This window comes from Wasmannia auropunctata, unplaced genomic scaffold (genome assembly GCF_000956235.1).
Source record: "Wasmannia auropunctata unplaced genomic scaffold, wasmannia.A_1.0 LD334250.1, whole genome shotgun sequence".
NCBI lineage: Eukaryota > Metazoa > Arthropoda > Insecta > Hymenoptera > Formicidae > Wasmannia > Wasmannia auropunctata.
Genome location: NW_012028640.1, coordinates 482,927 through 501,184, shown reverse-complemented (window position 1 = coordinate 501,184; position 18,258 = coordinate 482,927). Strand labels below are relative to the sequence as shown.

The following is an 18,258-nucleotide window of genomic DNA, read 5'->3' as shown; positions in this document are numbered from 1 at the left end:
CGTGTGCTCTTCCGATCTGACGTCCCTCGGATAAAGTGTGCTGTTTGGATTATTTATATTAATTTCTGTTAATTTATAAATATCCTGTGCTATACAATCTGAATAATTAGTGATTTAAAATTGATATTTTTATACATGAGTAACTGTACAGTATGATGGAATCGAAGTAGTAATTGAGCTTGGACATTTTTTTAAAGAAATATAAATATAAGAGCCCCACTTTTGGTTGTGCAATCAAACAATATACCTAATTACAATTATATGATCTTGTAACTCTTATAATTATTCAGATATTTTCTTGGTTTTATAATTACTCCGTATATATGTATTACAGAAAGTCCTGCAATTACAGAAGCCGACAAACGATTTACGCATTTCGTGACAGAATCTGAAGACCATACATAACATAAATACATAACATTAATAATAACAATAACTTGACTTGAATACTGGAATTAAATATAATTAAACATGCGCGTTGACAAGTACTTACTCATTTTGTTTACGTAATACAAAGCAATTTTATAACTGAAGCATTAACTTTGTGCCAAGTATAAATACTAATTGAATTATTAATTATTAACTAATCTAATATAGCTATGTAATTGAATTTTTTTCATCATTCACAATTGTATATCTTATAAAGATATCTTCTAATAACCCAATAAACGGGAAAAGAAAATGGATTAAAATTTCTTAATTCGTGGATTGAAATGGATTGGCCTCCGTGGAAATGAATGCATTTCTATTTCATAATACGAATATAATACAATATTTTTAATATAATATAATTATTATATTATATTATTATAATTGTGACTAGGAAATGCGTTGTTTCAATCCATCTAAAAATATTTGTTTTGGATTTAGCTGAATAATATTCATGGTCCATTTTTACGAAAAACTTTTTTTAAAATTAATTAGATTGAAAAAACAGCATTTCCTATCTAGAATTTTGAATTAATCAGTATTCACGATTTACTTTTTAAAGCTTTTTGGATTGAATGACAATGTGATTCATGCAATTTCTCTAAATGAATATAAAAACATTGAGTATTGAAATGGATATTTTCAGAAGTATGCATTTGCAAACGTTAAAATGATTTTTTTAAATCTATTTTAATTCATTATTCTTTATTGGGAACTTATACAAATGTATTACATTTATAATCTAAATATATTGTATAGTTGTAAATCAAACTTATTCCAACTATATATGACATTGAAATTGTTCAAAATAATTATTGTCCGCTTATTAAAATTCAGATGTTCAAATTATGTGAATAATTCAAGTATTATGGTATTCTAATGTTAAAACTTCTCTCTCTCTCTAAATTGTATTTGAATTCTAATCTGTGCACCAATTATATTTTATGTAATATTATGTATCATCTATTTTATAAGTAAATTCGCCTATCGATGATTTAACGATCCTTTTAAAAGTGGATATACATATACATATAAAACAATTATATATAATAATTAAATTACAATAAGGAAACAATTTAAAATAAATAAACGTTTAAAAAAATTTTTTAAACCAAAAAATTCCTATATATGTACTAATTAGCAATGATTCCTGTATTTTATGTCAAAATATACAAGTGCAAAAATGTTTTTACAATATTTAATTTAAGAACATAATTAATTATTAAAATGAAAAAATAATTTCTTAAAATAATCGAATGTACATTTTTTAATTACATTAAAAATAACATATCTTTTGCAAATTTAAACTATATAAACACAAAAATAAATTTTACAGTATTTGTATGTATTAATTGTTGAAATCTAATTGATATACATAATCATGTTTTACAAGTGTGCATTATCGATATTTTATGAATATGAAAATTAGAAATTACGAAATAGAACCAAAAAATTGTGGATATAGTACAGAACAGAACCAAATACCGTGCACAGAGCATGTTATCCGTCGAAAGTTCTTGCGAATATGGCTACGAAGTACAATAGTGTGCGCGTAGAGGGCTGGTTGACCATCAAACGCGGGCAACGCGGGCATGCCGGGTGATGTTTCCAGTTTCACCAATTGTAAAGTGCGTCACTGCGTGTCCTCGATTGGCATCATCGGTTACCGGCACACAAGTTTTGTGGTTGCACAGTATTCTGTATATCTATTAATATACTCAGATAATTGAGCGTCCAGTTGCTGTAATCGAAAATGAGTAAAGCACATCCGCCAGAACTTAAGAAGTGAAGTATATTTCTCTTAAGCCGATGCAAAGTTCTCGCTATCGGCAGTTTGTTTGGGTTCTATACATATCATATTTTATTGCATTATATATTTTTAATACTTCTGTACTCTTTTCAGGTACATGGATAAAAGACTGTCCCGTAAGTAACAACGCAAGAATGCACCGATAAAATCAAAGTTACATCTCCAAGAGAAAGGTTATGTTCTAAGCTTTGCCAAGAGGAGAGGTTAAGTTTGATATACCCCCCCCCCCCCCATAAATACTGTCAGAGATTTCTTTAGTGAAAAGCACTTTTCTCTATAAAGGAATATTTTTTAAATACATTATTTTTTTGTATTATAGAACAAACTTGTTTCTTATACTTTGTTTCTGTAGTATAAAATTAATTCTGTAGTATTTGTGTGAAAAGGCTAATCGCAAGTATATGCAGTTAAAATTAAAAACAGTTTTATAGTCTTATTGTTATTCATCAGTTGTGCAAGAAACACTTTAATACATATAAATACATATGAGCGCATTTCTATGTTAAACTTAGATTGTTCTTTATTCTAATTTCACTTGAAATGTTTTCCAGTGAAATTGAATGGTGGTCGGCGCGTTGTTGGGATATTGAGAGGTTTCGATCCGTTCATGAACATGGTCATAGACGAGAGTGTGGAAGAATGCAAGGACGGTACTAAAAACAATATCGGAATGGTGGTAAGTTTTGTGGTGGCTGTATTCTTACCTTTGCGAAAGCAGATTATGCAAATGGCATAAAATAATTTCATAGTATTATCATTTAACATTATTGTAATGTTATCATAATGTTTATCAAGATAAATTGTATATTTCTAGGTAATCCGTGGCAACAGCGTCATAATGTTAGAAGCTTTAGACCGAATATAATATATGCTACTAGAATCTATCTGTATCTAATATGTGTATTTTTAAATAAATAATCGACATTTTTTTTAAGATATAATCAAGATGTTGGTAATCTTTAATAGTTTACAAATTATTTTAATCTTTTTGTATATTATAAATGACTTCTATATGGCGCCAAGTTAAGCCTTAATTCTTTGGACGATGTATAAATTCTTCCTATATGAACCTTGACTTTTCTGATTTTTCATTATAATTGCAATTTTTATTGTAAGGAATTATCCCGTTGTCAAATTTCTGTTGTGAAAACTTGAGTTTTGTTCATTTGTTGTTAAAGCTTTTATTGTTTATAAAGATTTTCGATCCAAAGGATAAGGTGATCACAATTTATCTCTGATTACTTTGGAATTACATTCATGTTACGAGGAAGAGAAGAGATACTGCGTTTCTATTATTATAGAATATTATCCTAATCTAATTTCATAGTATCATATACTCAGGGTAATTATAGGAATCGAATCTTGTTTGATGAAGAATTCTGGCAAGCTCTGAGGAGTTATTCTCGTCAAGGCTAGTAAAGGGCTATTAAGGGCTACTAAGTGGCTATTAAAAGAAAAATTATGTACATTTGATGTACAAACACGAATGGTTTATTAACAAATTTTTATTACAAACGTAGGAGCGAAGATACAAGAATTGTAATACTGCATTTAATTTTTTATTATTATACGTCGCCAGTACATCGAGAAAATAAATAAACTTATTTTACTGAACGTATTGCACTATTACATATCATCACAAATAGTTAACTAATTTAATTTCTCACGATGTAACAAATATTTTTTCGTAATCGTTATCAATGCCCAGCTCATGTTATATTTTCATTTTCAGTTTTTTTTTTTTATATTAACCTTTTTTGTATCACGGAAAAACAGATTATAGACTATTTCTGTTTCAATAAAAATGGATATCATCAATGTACCAAAGCATAAAAAAAATTATCATCAGAGCAGATAACGCTGTTGCATTTCATACATCGTTTTATGTCGCTGAAAACACTGAATTCATAATTATAAATTGTAATCTTTATAAACACAGGCTTACATTAAAATACACAAATTCCGTGTATGTTTACTAACTTGAGATTTACTTAAACTATCTAATAATGATAACAGACGTGTGTTTCAAGCAATATCTATACTTACAGCGCGAATGTGTATGATATTAAAGAAAAATCCAAACAAACAAATGTAGGAGACATACTTTATAACAGATTTTATTTCTGTAGACGACTATCTACAAATCTATTAAAAAATAAGCACGATTATATATTAGAAGAAACTTCTGATTTACAAGGCACTCAATATTTCATTGATTTTTCGCAGTTTTCAGGAACATTTATCCTCAACAAGTGATAGATGTCTCGTAATAAAATATTTTATGACAATCGTATGACAATATAATACCGTCCTTTTACATTTCAGCAACAAGACAGAGCACAGCAAATATTGAATAGTGAATGTTTCACGATGTATGCATAACGTATAAAACTTAAATTTATTATTTAAAATATTTCATATTATTTGTACTGTTCTGCTCTTATCAATTGTCTTACAATAATAAAAAAAAGGTTTTCACTGAATACGAGATGCTTAATAAATTTTAAAGAATAACTTGTCATTTTTTTGTCCTTGAATATTTTACGGATATGGCGCATAAAAAAGAATAGTATATTTAGGAAACAATGTTTTTAGGAAAACAATAAAGTATTACAAATAACTGCATAAATCTATATCACAAATATAAACATAGCTTATCGTTTTATACGTCTTTTCCAATGCAAAAGAGAGTAGAAAAACAAAAAGTATTTTAACTATATTGATAGCTACAATTCACTAATTTATAATTGAAAAAAAAAATGGCTTTGCATACGGTATGTGGCGACAGTTTTCAATCTGTGCTGATATTTAAGGCTACTTCAGAATAAAGCTTTAATATACTTCATATTAGACTAACATATTTCTTACATGCAGAAACATTATTTCGTGTATTACTGTATACATGTCAATGTGTAACATCGCAGCAGTCATTATTCATATTCATCTATTGGATGCTTTAATACACCAACAAATTTACGATTTGCACCTTGTAATTATGATAAGATTTGTAATCTTATCTGTAAGAAAACAAATCCTTGAAAAAGACTTTCATTTGAGAAATTACAAGATTTGAGAATTACAAGTTGCAGAGAATGAAATTTTTGACTACATACATATTTTATATGTATTATTTTCAAAAAGTATCAAATAACAGTTTAGAGTAGAATATATAGATGAATGTAGAACGAATATAATTATAAATCATATAGAAAACAATATTTTCGTGGGAAAAATGTATCACAGTTAAATGCAATCTCACCGAGATAAAATTAATTACACAAGTTATGTTAAATGAGTTATATGCGAACCCTATAATTTTTCACATGTTACATATTACATATTTCCAAATTTTTCGAAGATGCTGACTTTAATATAGAAAAAAAGAAATAGTTAAATTTCTGAATGATGTATTTTACTGTGTATTTCAAGTAATTAAAATTTTGTTGTTTTAAATATTATAAAAACTTAAATAATTGCATTGTTTAGTATTTTCTTTTGTGTCGAATAAATTTTATAATTGTAAATAATGTTTAAAAATATATACGTGATATATAAAAAATTGTTTTTATATATTTATATTTTGCATCTAACACACAGGAATGTAAAGAAAAATTATTAGCATAAACGTAATCGACGATATAAAATATTACACTAAATTATCGTATAAAAATAGAATTGAAAATATTACGTTCGCGAAAAGAATATGGGCAGATTTATCGTGGTTTTTATTTACACAGTAGTTAAAAGTGTGACCGTGTAAATTAAGAAACATTTGCATCGACGAGATTCACATACACTCCGTCATATCATTAGGCTACACAACAAATTCAAGAGCACACAGTCGTTATTTCGACGTCAGAACATTAAATTATTTTTGTCCGGGTATGCCTCACTCATACACTGTACGAGACACATATTAACATTTTACATTTAACGCTTTTTGATTGGACAATGAGACAATTCTTCGGTTGCTCCACTCTCGTGCTCCACATAAACTTTCTAACGAACTATATTTGGCAAAATATTTTTGTATTGCAAAATTAAAATACATTGCACGCTTCATCTCGATGTAATAGCAGATTCTTGTTCGAAATTTTCAGGTTCGACAATTTTTTTCACGGACGCGAAGTTACATCCTTTTGCCTTCGCATTGCCATCTATGCTAATCGTCGATAATTCTTTATTACTATGCTTCTCAACGTGTTCAATCTGACTAACGGATGTATCCTCGCATTTTATTTTTACTTTCCTGTTGTACGAATTGTGATTCAACTTACGGCTTATTTTATCCTCTAAAAGATCCAACTTCCTCTTTCTCTTCGAATGGACGTCTGCTTTGTTGAGACCACATCTCGCATGTGTCTGGATGTGATTTTTGTAGGAAGCAAGTGACGTGGAAGTATAATTGCACTTGTCACATGCAAGCTCCTTCTGACCGATGTGTTTATTAATTACGTGTTTTTTCAGGTCGTAATTGTTGCTAAAGGATTCGTCACAAAAATGACAAAAGAAGAGTTTCTCGCCCTTGTGCTTCGCGATGTGCATCTTGAAGTACCAATCAGTAGTGATACTTTTCTTACAGTAGTTGCAAAAGAAGCTCTTCTTCTTTTTATTCAATTTCGATGGTTTACGTACTTTTGGTATTGGATTGTTCTCTGCAAGATTTGAAGTGTTGTTTACTTGCGTAGTGGCAGTATTGACAGTTGCAGCGGTAGGTTGAACGGAACTCGAAACGGTCATCGGCGTAGCCAGATTTTCCGCTACGATGCAGAACTTAGGGATACCCTGCGTGCGATGTAACAACGACGGTGGACTTATCAAGTTGGTTATAGGTACCACACGTATCGGCGCGAGTAACGTTTTAGGCTGACCTGCCACGGTCGTCAAAATGTGCGACGGCGATACAATCCAGTTGTTTATCGTTATAGGCTGAGCAGTAGTGGTCTGAGGCGTAACTGCGAGGCGAATGTATTGTTTGTGCGACGGTACTGTCGGAGATGCAGACGTGGTAACAACACTGGGGGCCGAAATCGGGGCTAGAGCTGGAACTGCAGCCGAAGTTGGAGCTAAAGTCAGAGTCAGAGTTGGAACCGAAGTTGGCGTTGTAACTGGAACCGGAGCTGATGCTGCCGCAGTCGGAGTTAGAGCTAGGGTTAGAGTCGGAACTGGAGCTGGAGCTAAGACTGGAGATTGAGCTTGAATCGGAGTCGGAGCGCGAATCGAAATCGGAACCGTGGTAGATCCCAAGTGGGAATTCTGTTGTAGACTTGGATATCTCACTTGACCTAACAGTCTCACTTTGCTCTCCGAGTACGGCGCGTTGCTGGAAATTACACTTTTAAAGATACTCGTGGTGTTAGTCGTCGGCGCATTGATTTTGATGGGTTGCTGAACGTTGATGACGTTAGTGCTGGTCAGTTGAGTGCTAGGTACCGAAGTCACGGTGACGATCGGTCGTTGACTAGACGCTTTCTGCGGAATGATTATCAGCTCCTCGTTCCGCCGCAGTGTCTCCATCGCGCTGTCGGGATCCGAGTAGTCGCGCTTCTTGGTTCTCGAAATCTCTAGGATCTGCAGCTCCCGTATGCGCATCCGCTCCTTCTGCAAATGCAATCTGTCCACGTCGTTGTGAACGTACTTTTTCTTCCTCGTGCAATTCCTGTGGTATACCCGGGATATCCGCTTCTTCAGGGTCACCCCACAAATATCACACACGTGCGACCTGTCACACCGGTATAACTCTATTAATGCCCGACGACAGCGATTATGGTCGATGCTTAGTGCATCGCAATACTTGTTCCCGCAATGTTTTTCAACCGGCGCGTTTATCTCATCCTCTTCTATGCTCAATGCCAACATGGGTGACACACCATCTTTATCCACGTACTGTTGTAACGTCACGTCGCAAACGATATTTTCACACGGCTCATAGTGACCACATGATTTCTTCTCAATGGGTAACAGAGCAATTTCCGACTTTTTGTGCTCTATTTTTGAAGGCAGAAGATTGGCGTCTTCCTTTTCCTCGTCCGCTGTCCTGACAGGGAGTATCGATATTTCAGATTTGGTACAATTTGATATTGAATTCATGCCATTCCTTTTATGCGAAAACATATTGCCGGACTCGGCCAGTTTCAATGGAATTGCCTTGATGATGAGATTCGGTTGATTGAAAAGCCGTTTCACCGAATCTGATTGCAACACCTACAAGCAATAAAGCCCACGTGACTCATTAGTAAAGTTGTGTAAAATCTTGTAACACATAAACATGCACATATATACTATAATTATTGTAATTATTTATTTTTTGCCACATACATTATCTAACTAAATTAATAGCACTCATAACTTTTTTTTTTGCATAATAACTGAGGGGTCAACCACTGTGGGAATCAGTACATTTTTTTAGGAGTATATTGCCAGTATTGCGGCACAATACAGTACTAGCAATATGTTATCGACACATAGCAATACCTCGCTCGAGCAATACCTGGCAATACATTAGCAATACTTGATAATATTGTGCAATTAGGTGGCAGTGATAATAGATGGCAATATTACTGACAATACGAAAGTAATACAACAGAAAATACAAGCAATAAGGTGTGTTGTATTGCTGTGATTGGCAATCGCTGTACATTTTTTTCAACAGTGGTTGACCCCTCGGTAAATAACTAAGTGATACAACTTACTTCGGATAAAGTGGGCTTTATCGTATTGTTCGGGTATATATTGGACATTGTGTCTATGGGCACGAGCTTGGAGAGTGGTGGATATGCCATTTTCACCATGTCAACAGGTAAGAGCGGTCAACGCAGGTCTTCTGTAATTTAAAGAAAATTTGGCCTGGAACGGCGAATTTCTCGAGATTGTCAGCGGGACACGTGCGTCGGCCGTTTATTCCCCGCACGAACGCGATAGATGCAACACGACAGTATACGGACTCGTGTGATACGAGGCGAAATCGGAATCGACACGCTCGAGGCGGGGAGGAGGGGGGGGGGAGTAGAGCAGGAATTGCAGGAAGCACAATTTCTAGGTTAGTCAGTTAATTCGGGCAATCAAATCCCGTCACTCGGCCGACACCGTGCTCGCCGCCGCGAACGCGAAGTTTTTGCGGGTTCACCCCACCACCTGCCGCGAACTTTCCCCGAAAGGTTACTTACGGGATAGAGACTCGGTCACGACTGATTCAAAGTCAGCGTCATGATTCGCGGCTCCGACGCCACCGACCGAACAACGGGAACGGGGACTCCTCGCGGTGGTCCGCGGCTCGCGCTTCTGGCACTTCTGCTCATCCCGCGCGCTATCGGCGGCACCCGTTTTCCCTTTTCTTTTCTCTCTCTCTTTCTCTCTCTCCCTCCAAAAAACTGATTCTTTTTTTCGCGGAAACGCACGCGCGGCGCCAGGCCAGGCGCGCCTGCCTCACATCCATCGAATTCGTCCGCGCGAGCGGACGAAGCGCGCGGGATACGATTTCCCTCCGTTCATATCAGGGACGACACATCATCCGTGGGGGATGATCGCCCCGCGTCGTCGCGATCCCCGAGACTCCCGAGATTCGGGCGCACGCGACCGACCTCGCGAGCTGACGGCGAAGTGTTGCTGCGCCCGCGACCGAGAGACGCGTACGTGTAAACCTATACGCTGCTGCTCGCGAGAGACGCGGAAATTCTCGACGGAGGTGATGCCGTTGTTTCCACCGACGAATGCGCGCATTACGCGCCTGCGTCGTCGCGGCCTCGCGCTCCTTCCCCTTCGTTCATTTTTTTTTCGTCGCGCGGACACAGGTCCACGAACCTGAATTGTTACGTCAAATTGCGTCATACTACGTCATTACTCGTGTATTGCGTTGTGACGTCATTTTGTTGCGTGGACATATCCGCACGCGGCACGCCTCGTATACGCGCGCTTCGTAGAACACTTGCTTAATGCGCTCCCCTCCGCTCCTAATTATGCTCCTTCGCTCATTATACAGCTCGCATAATGGAAGGAATTAAAAATGATACAGTTCCATTTTTCTCCTCTTTCTTGGAAAAGATTTAAGTTTCTATACGGAAGATTAATTTTTGAAATTTCGCTTAATTAGTTTATAATTGATTCTCGCCCTTATTCATGCTGCAGTTGTGTAGAAACGAAGGCGCTCGCTTTATATCTGCACATTTTCTTCGTTTATATATATTATTTGAGCTTTTCAGAAACCGAACCGATCAACTTCACTTTTGTAAATAGCTCAATTAACAAGCGCCACAGAGCACGCAGTTGTAATTTACGCCTTACGGCTTAATTAATTTTCTCTATTTTCTACTTCATCTGTTTGACTTTTAAAAGGCACATTTATCTCGTATTCTGCGGAAAAGTGCCTCGCGCAAATTCTTCGAAGTTAAAAAAAAAGTTAATTCTCTTTAAGGAAACATCAAGTCTAAAAATAGCAAAGAATTTATTACGTAAAAGAGATCTGTATATATGCTATAGAGTCAATCGTTTATGAATCAGAATTTAATCATTCTACTACATCTTGCATTATAATGTACCCGTGCAAAGTTACAGTCTAGTTATGTATACATATATATTTCTCCTTCGACGTAAACCCGATATTCGAATTTAATTACTGCCACAGTGCAGAAATGCAGAGGATGGTTCAGGAAAATGTTTAGTTGGAATAAAGACTTTATTGTAACATCGTTATGGATTTTAATGTACACAATTATCGTTAAACCGACGGCTAGGTAATTAATTATTGTAGTGCTTATCTCGGCAGTGTCGTAGATAGGACTATCTACTATACCGTATTCTTTGGTACCGAATGTATTGCAATGTGATGCCTGATGTTGTCGTTACTTTTGCTAGATGATGTATAAGAACGAAGTGTTGTACGTATCACGGCTTCGTGTGTGGACAGCTGCGTTATATTTTAAGCCAATTCATCGAATATTTTGTATTATACGGTCGCAATTGGCGCAACCACTCTCCGTTGCATTTTGGTTGCATTCAATATCTTTTAATTCTCTTCAACACATTTTAATTGTTCAACATTTTTTTACTTCTTTTTCCTTTTTATGAAAGAATATTCTTACGGGTAATACTTATTCGTTAATAACGAGCGGGAGGGGGGTTGCTGAAGCAAGCCGCCTCCTCGTACGCCGTATCGCTAAAACGAACGTCTGATTGTCCTCGTATCGAAGCAACGCACACGACTCGTCTCGCGCGTGAAGAAACAAGCGGAAAAAGCAAAAATGCACAGTACGCACAGTAAATGGTCAAAAAGCTTTATTGAACCTCTTTATTGAAACCTCTGGTGGTGGTGTGATTTCTGGACGCTCCGCACGTAGGAACTATCATTACAAACTCGAGATAACGCTACGCGAATCAAAGTGTCGGACTGGATTCGTGTCGGGGGGGAGGGGGGAGGGGGATTCGCTGCGCGGAAGAGGAAAAAAAAGAAGAGGACAGTAAATGCACGAAGTTCTCTCTCACAGACCTTGTCAGTTCAATAAAACCTTTCCTCGCGAATTAAACGATAGTCTCGTCGAAAAGTTGCTTTCCTCTTTCTCGCGATCGCACGTATAATGCATGTAGGGGGAGGGTAACTTACAAATGTAACTTATTCTCGCGAAGGTACATCGTACAAAAAACTTCACAATATACGCCTATATCTTACGAACATATATTTACACGGGTAGTCAGTCAAATAAATAGTTTTAGTCTTTGCATCTAAAACGGCACCTATAATAGTCGAAGCAAGCCTCTGACCTTACGCGAAGGATAAAATAGACGAGAAAATAGAGGATGCGTGATAACTGCGCGCGACCGAGGCGGAATACAATTTTTTTCTTTTTTAGCGGCTCCCTCGCCTGCCTTTTTGCCGACGACGGTGGTATCATCTTAATTCGCAGTGTTATGTTAACTAGCATGCGCTAACACCTAGATTCTTCTAACTAATGGCATTTCCATTTTGACTCCCACGGGACCTCGAAGGTACAATCTTGCAACTTGATCTCTCATAAATATTTAATCTTTGGAAAGAAAAGGGATCTTTCTCCCTCCTATTAACGGAGCTACACGTCGGATATGACTGCGATTTCCGATGGCTTTTTAAAAAACTTAACGGCGCGTTTTCTTTTTGTCAGTACGATTTATGTACGAGGGTGTTTCAAAAAGTAACAGCAAATGAAATATTTTGGTACATAATTCAAATTTAGAGATAGTGCATGATTCAAATTTAGAGATAGTGTCATGATTCAAATTTAGAGATAGTGCATGATTCAAATTTAGAGATAGTGCATGATTCAAATTTAGAGATAATACATGATTTAAATTTTGAGATAATGCATGATTCAAATTTGAAGGTAATACATGATTCAAACTTAAAGATAATACATGATTCAATTTTAGAGATAATACATGATAAATAGAGATAAATGATATGCCATTTTTTTTACATAATCATCCCTCTTTTTAATACACTTCTCATACCGTTGCATTAACTTCTTTATTCCACCAGAAAAAAATGTTTTTGATACCTTCAGTCAAGAATGTAACTACTTTTTTTTACCCCGTTATTATTTCTAAATCTTCATTCGTACAAAATGTTCTTTACGGGCTTCAAACATATGATAATGAGAGAGAGTAAGATTAGAAAATTTATGGGGTAGTGTCAAAATCTTTTAAAAAAAATCTTGTTTAAAAATTTTGTATGTGACTGGATATTGTAACAATAAAAATGATTATTATTATATAACACCCGTATCGGCTCGCAAATTACTCATTTCGTATTTATTTCTAATTTATTTATGGGAGCCTAATTGCTTTCAAATCAAAATCTTCTCTAAGAATATTCTCTTTTCTGCACGAGTGTTTGAAATGCAGCTTGGGATATTCGTCTCGTGAAATATTATCAATTTGCTGTTTGAATTACCCTCGTACGTAGTATGATACAAAATAATTTGGTCGCGTCTAAAATCTGCTAGCCGTAACAATGTGGCATAATAGTGTTTCTGTGTGCAATATTTCTTTATACATATACATATATCACAGAGGTCAATTAATTCCGTACACGCCCCTTATCAGTTTCACAAGCGATGGTTCCGAAAATAACTGTCGCTTACCTCGCAATGTCGCTTATAAAACGCTTAAGATAAATATTACGGTAATTATTGGCTTACACATAGGTACGCCTGAACATCGGCAATGGGATAGTCTCTACAAAAAATATGAGAATTTTTAAGTGTGGGCACTATTTACAATTTTCAATATCGTGTCTCTTATGCAACGCAGCCGCGTATATACGACCTATCTTAATACTCCGACAAGAAATATATTTGCTTGTAAAATTAGCGTTTTATGGATCTTAGAGGAAAAGACTCGATCCTTGTACTATTCTTTCTTCTTTTTAAACTTCTGTTTAAGATTTCTTAAATAAGAAATTACAGAGATAATATATCGCTCTCTCACGCATTATCTACGTTTATACTCGTGCACACGCTTACGATGTACTGCGATTTACCGTGAACGTGTATACCACGTTTATATACCACGCGACTTTCCACGCGAGAACGATTCAATGTGACGGACTAGAATGTTTCAAGTATAGATTTCCCTCGCCGCGTCTCTGACGCTCCTCCGATCCCGTCGAGAGCACGTCCCGAGCGATCGGGAAGGTCGAATTGTCACGCTCTTCCGGACGATCGCTCATTTCCTCAATCCGCCGCCGCCAACCTCCGTCGTTCGTGCTATCGATTTCTTACTGTTCGCACTCGGCACAGTCCTCGCGACACCGGAATTGTTCTTGTTAGCCTCGAACTTTTGCTGGAGCGACGCCACGTTGGATTTACCGCTCGCCACTCTTTGCAGCGGATTCGTCTTCGCTGCTGCACCCCCGTCCCCGCTCTTGATTTCCGTCTTAGCGGAACTCACCTTCGGTGTCAAATGCGACGGCTTGGTACTACCGTTATTCGCCTCCTTGGCGGTCGGCGACAGTGGTTTGGTCACACTCGCGTTGCCGGTCGGAGACTTCTTCCTTTCCGAAAGACTGGCTGCCTTGGATGTAATGTTGAGCGGTTTCAACGGCGTCGTGGGCGTCTTCTGGCCACCCCTCGGCGCCGTCGGTGTCTTCTGAACGGTTTTAAGCGAGAGACTGAACTTGGGATTGCTGCCCACAACGTCCGGCGACTTCGTTCCGCCTTGATTCGTATTCGAGCAACTCGAGACCAGATCCGGGCTATTGAACTTTCCCGGATTATCCTTAGGACTACAAGGCACATTTTTGACAGATACTGTTGTGTGTGATTCTTCCTTAGCCAAGTCGCTACTCGACTTGCACGCGTTCAGCTGCGTTTGTCTCGCGATCGGGCTCACGTCCGATCTCTGTTTCACCATCGCCGAACTCGTGTCCGAAGCTTTCGAGGATTTCGAGGATTTTAACGTGTTATCTGAACTTTGTCTCGCGAGTTTCACGCTCGACTCGGGCACGTCTTTGGCAGTCGGGCTCTTCGCGATGTTCGGAGGCGTTTTAGTCCTACTCAACGGCGGCTTGGCCGGTACCTTGCTCTCAGCTTGGTCATCCTTCTTGATATGTATCAAGTGAGATGGTCGAGTCTTCGTCGAGACGAATGGTTTATACCCTATTGGATTCTCAGGCGGCTTCATGCCGAGCTCCTTGGACATTTCGTCGTTTACATTAGGATTACTGGACTTAAGGGAGTTTAGATTATTTTTATCGGCCGACTTCAAATTGTCGTTCGCGTCCGAAATATTTTTGCTCGCCTCTTTCCTCTCCACTTGCGGAACGTTTATCACGGATGGATGGAGATAGCCGGAGCTGGTGGTGGAGCTCGAGGAATTAAACTTACCGGAGGACGAGTTTGAGTAAATTCCACCGGGTATCTTGTAGTGGTTCGAATTCATGTAGCTGCCTAGGGAGTTGTTGGATCCCATATTTTCCATATTTTTCGTCACGTCTTCCCTATTATTCTCTTTCTTCTTTCTGGTTAACGTCGAGGTGGAATATATGGAATCGAAATTGCGATTCGATATCTCCGACACGATCTCCGACAGCAGACCCATCGACTCCAGGCTGTTCGGACCGCCGGTCGTCGTGTCGATGGGCTTCGGCAGTTTATACTCGTTATCAGCCGGCGTGGTTTCCAATTCCATGTTCTTCCTGTTCTTCTCCGGCACGGGTTCCTCTATCACCGCGTAGATATTGTCGTTCGTGGGCGACTCCTCCGTGATCTTCGTCAGGGACGATTCCGCGATCAGGTTCATGCAGTCGTCGTAAGTGTTCTCCGTAAGTAGCTTCGGAACGGTTTTCACCGGCGGATTCTGATAACCTGGCAGTCCGGGGATCTTTATCGCGTTCTCGGCGGCCTTTTCCGTCTGCGCGACGGTCGGTGGGACCGGAGGTGGCGACGTGGGCCTCGTGCTGGCGGGAATACTGGTGGGCCTCTTGACGGGTGACGTCTGACGCATCGAACCGAATGTCTGGATGTACGGTCTCGACGTAGCTTTGCTGTCTCTCATCGACTGAGCGCGCAGGACCACGTTTTTCTTCTCGACCTCGGTCGCCGGTATCACCGGGATGACCGGCGTCGCGATCTCAATCTGCGTCTGTGGTATCGGATTGGAGATCTCGAGGTTCCTCAGGATCTCCTTGTCGATGACCTTGTTGGCCTTGTGGTGCTGGCTCCTCGGCAGAGAATTCGTGTTCTTGTCGTCTCTCTGCACGCTCTGGGAGTTGCTTCTCATGATGCCGGAGCCGGGGCGCAACATCGACGCGATTCGGTTGAGCGTGCTGCTGCTCTTTTCCGGCTTCTTCTCGGGCTCCGGCAGGATCACGTTTGTCAAGGGCGTGCTGTTGGGTCTCTGCGGCCTCGCAGGAGGCACGGAGGTGATCGGCGGTGGTGGGGCTGGACGCATAGGTACGTCCGGGGCAGGTCTGGTGGGCACCTTAGACACCAATTCGACGGACGTGCAGGTCGTGGCCGCCAGTACGGGACTACTGATCAACGGTCGTGCCGTAGAACCGGGATTCAGCGGCGGTAATGTCGGCGCGATCGAGCTCGGATCGTTAGAAGCCAATAGATTGCTCCTCTGCGGTACGCTGCACTTTTGCACGTTCGGCTTAACTACGTTTGTCTTTATCGCCACGGTGGGCATCCAGCCCGGTGGAGGTGGCGCCGGTTTCGTGGGCTCGGTTTTCGACTGACTCGAGTGGATCGGTGTGATCGTGAAGCCCTTAAACTGGCCGAACATGTTGTTGTTGTAGCGCTCGTCGGCCTCTGCCTTAGGCAGCAGACTCACGCACGCGGGATCCTGACTCAGACTAGAATCGATCGTTTCGATGTTACGGGACATGGGGTTGGAACGATCGATCGTTTTGATTAGCAATCCATTGTGGCCGCGATCGGTCCTGAAATTTGAAGCAGAATTATAAGCGGGGGGATCAAGGAACTTGTAAGCAATTACGGATACACAGCTAACGAGTACACACTGTTTGTAGTAAAGTAAATTTAACCAAGGATCTTTCTTTATTTAGTGTAAATTCGGACATAAAGCATTATGCGGATCTCGATAGTGACATTATTCGTTAAAATATTAAAATAATCTAAAAGAAAAATAATATAAATTCTTTTTTATTACTACATACTACAGTTTAGTTGTATGTATGCTCCAACACATGCGTAGTATTTAACATTATTCGAAAAATAATCATGTAAAAGCATTACTCATCATCTGTAGCTGTTCACCGCAGACACATGCACAGGCAAGAAAATTGCCGGGAAATGTTAGTTACAGATTAAGAGATTAGTAGCAAGCGTTGGAAAAGAAGGAAATCGTTGATTACAAAGGAAGACTAAAAACACTTTATATCAATACTATGTTTATTCAATAATAAAATTGTACATTTTTATTTCTCTGAGTATGAGTAACATATTATCGGATATCTGAATTTAATATCCAAGGAATGAGTCAAGAATTAAAAAAATATTTGTTTTCATAATTAAAATTAAGTACTTCTTACGTAATTACTATTAACATAATAAAAAATTATCATTAAAACTGAATGCTCGATAGTAACATCGAATTAAATTATCGATTTTCATTAATTGCAAAGAGTCAATAAGAAAAGAATCTTCATTCATGCTCATGCTCACATAACATGATTTTGCACATGCTATATCGTTATAAATAATCTCTCAAACAATCTCCGCCTCTCATATGGCGCAATATGTCCATATTAAATTTACAATTTCTACATAAAAATTTAGATTGAAAAGTTGAACAGTATTTTGTTCAGAAAAAAATTTAATTAGTCCTATTTATTAATATTAGCCATGTGTGCAGCATTGATAGATTAATAACTTGAAAACTATAAATAAAGAAACCATAGATACATTAATAATCAAAATATTTTTTGTTATATAATTTTTGCATTGCAGGCATATATATTATTAATATTGTGATGTAGAATGCAGTGCGTAAAAGTTATTTCCATTTTACATAGCTCTTCTATTTTGTTTGTGTAATTATATGTAATTAGTGAAGTAAAGCTCTAAATTAGGAAGTGTAAGTCTGTGTACGAGCAAATCGATGAGAACATAATACTGTTCATTCGTGTAGCCACATTCTTCATCTAAGACTTTCTAGAGTTTCAAATCACTTAATGCATATTGCACCAAAAAATATATTAAATATAAATTAAATAAAAAAAATACACATGGAAAATTGCACATACAATCCTACATTTCATTATTACTTATTGCAATAAAAAATCTGTTTGGAACAGATTTGATCACATGTTAAACGACACAAACTTGACAAATTTGACATCATTCAAATGCTTAGCTACTAATCTAATTTTTTTGAATTCGTGTAAAAATATTATATTTATTATAATTTTGACTGAAAGAATATATTGGAGCATTATTACGACTACTAACAGTTGCAATCACAGCAGTAAAATTACTTTAATGCATTTCGGTATCCACTATCCAGTAACGTCTAAATATTTCTATATA

At 37.8% G+C, this 18,258-nt stretch overlaps 3 protein-coding genes across 4 annotated transcripts in view; 1 reads left to right on the top strand and 2 right to left on the bottom strand.

Moving 5' to 3' along the window:
- Positions 1-2,023: 2,023 nt before the first annotated feature.
- Positions 2,024-3,184, top strand: LOC105458924 (probable small nuclear ribonucleoprotein G). Its single transcript, XM_011704539.1, has 4 exons — positions 2,024-2,214; positions 2,333-2,355; positions 2,791-2,915; positions 3,054-3,184. The coding sequence occupies exons 1-4, from the start codon at positions 2,183-2,185 to the stop codon at positions 3,102-3,104; spliced, it is 231 nt and encodes a 76-aa protein (XP_011702841.1). The 5' UTR covers positions 2,024-2,182; the 3' UTR covers positions 3,105-3,184.
- Positions 3,185-5,851: 2,667 nt separating this feature from the next.
- Positions 5,852-9,847, bottom strand: LOC105458923. 2 transcript variants are annotated; one of them, XM_011704537.1, is made up of 3 exons: positions 9,406-9,847; positions 8,932-9,085; positions 5,852-8,443 (listed from the first exon to the last, which is right to left on the bottom strand). In XM_011704537.1, the coding sequence occupies exons 2-3, from the start codon at positions 9,028-9,030 to the stop codon at positions 6,299-6,301; spliced, it is 2,244 nt and encodes a 747-aa protein (XP_011702839.1). In that variant the 5' UTR covers positions 9,031-9,085; positions 9,406-9,847; the 3' UTR covers positions 5,852-6,298. The 2 variants fall into 2 exon arrangements, with proteins under 2 accessions (XP_011702839.1, XP_011702838.1); XM_011704536.1 differs by having other exon boundaries at positions 8,932-9,062.
- Positions 9,848-10,891: 1,044 nt separating this feature from the next.
- LOC105458922 overlaps positions 10,892-18,258 on the bottom strand; it is an 87,401-nt gene continuing 80,034 nt past the window's right edge. Inside the window, exon 13 of the mRNA XM_011704535.1 lies at positions 10,892-16,649. Within this exon, the coding sequence (XP_011702837.1) occupies positions 13,931-16,649 (2,719 nt within the window). The 3' untranslated portion in view covers positions 10,892-13,930. The remainder of the gene's footprint in view (positions 16,650-18,258) is intronic.

Bases quoted from the DNA above. Each gene is read 5' to 3' on its own strand.
- LOC105458923 (XM_011704537.1), bottom strand. From the start codon at position 9,030: ATGGTGAAAATGGCATATCCACCACTCTCCAAGCTCGTGCCCATAGAC. The intron at 8,444-8,931 runs GTAAGTTGTATC...TATTGCTTGTAG, and splicing joins TAAAGCCCACTTTATCCGAA to GTGTTGCAATCAGATTCGGT.
- LOC105458924 (XM_011704539.1), top strand. From the start codon at position 2,183: ATGAGTAAAGCACATCCGCCAGAACTTAAGAA. The intron at 2,356-2,790 runs GTAAGTAACAAC...AATGTTTTCCAG, and splicing joins CATGGATAAAAGACTGTCCC to TGAAATTGAATGGTGGTCGG. The intron at 2,916-3,053 runs GTAAGTTTTGTG...GTATATTTCTAG, and splicing joins AAAACAATATCGGAATGGTG to GTAATCCGTGGCAACAGCGT.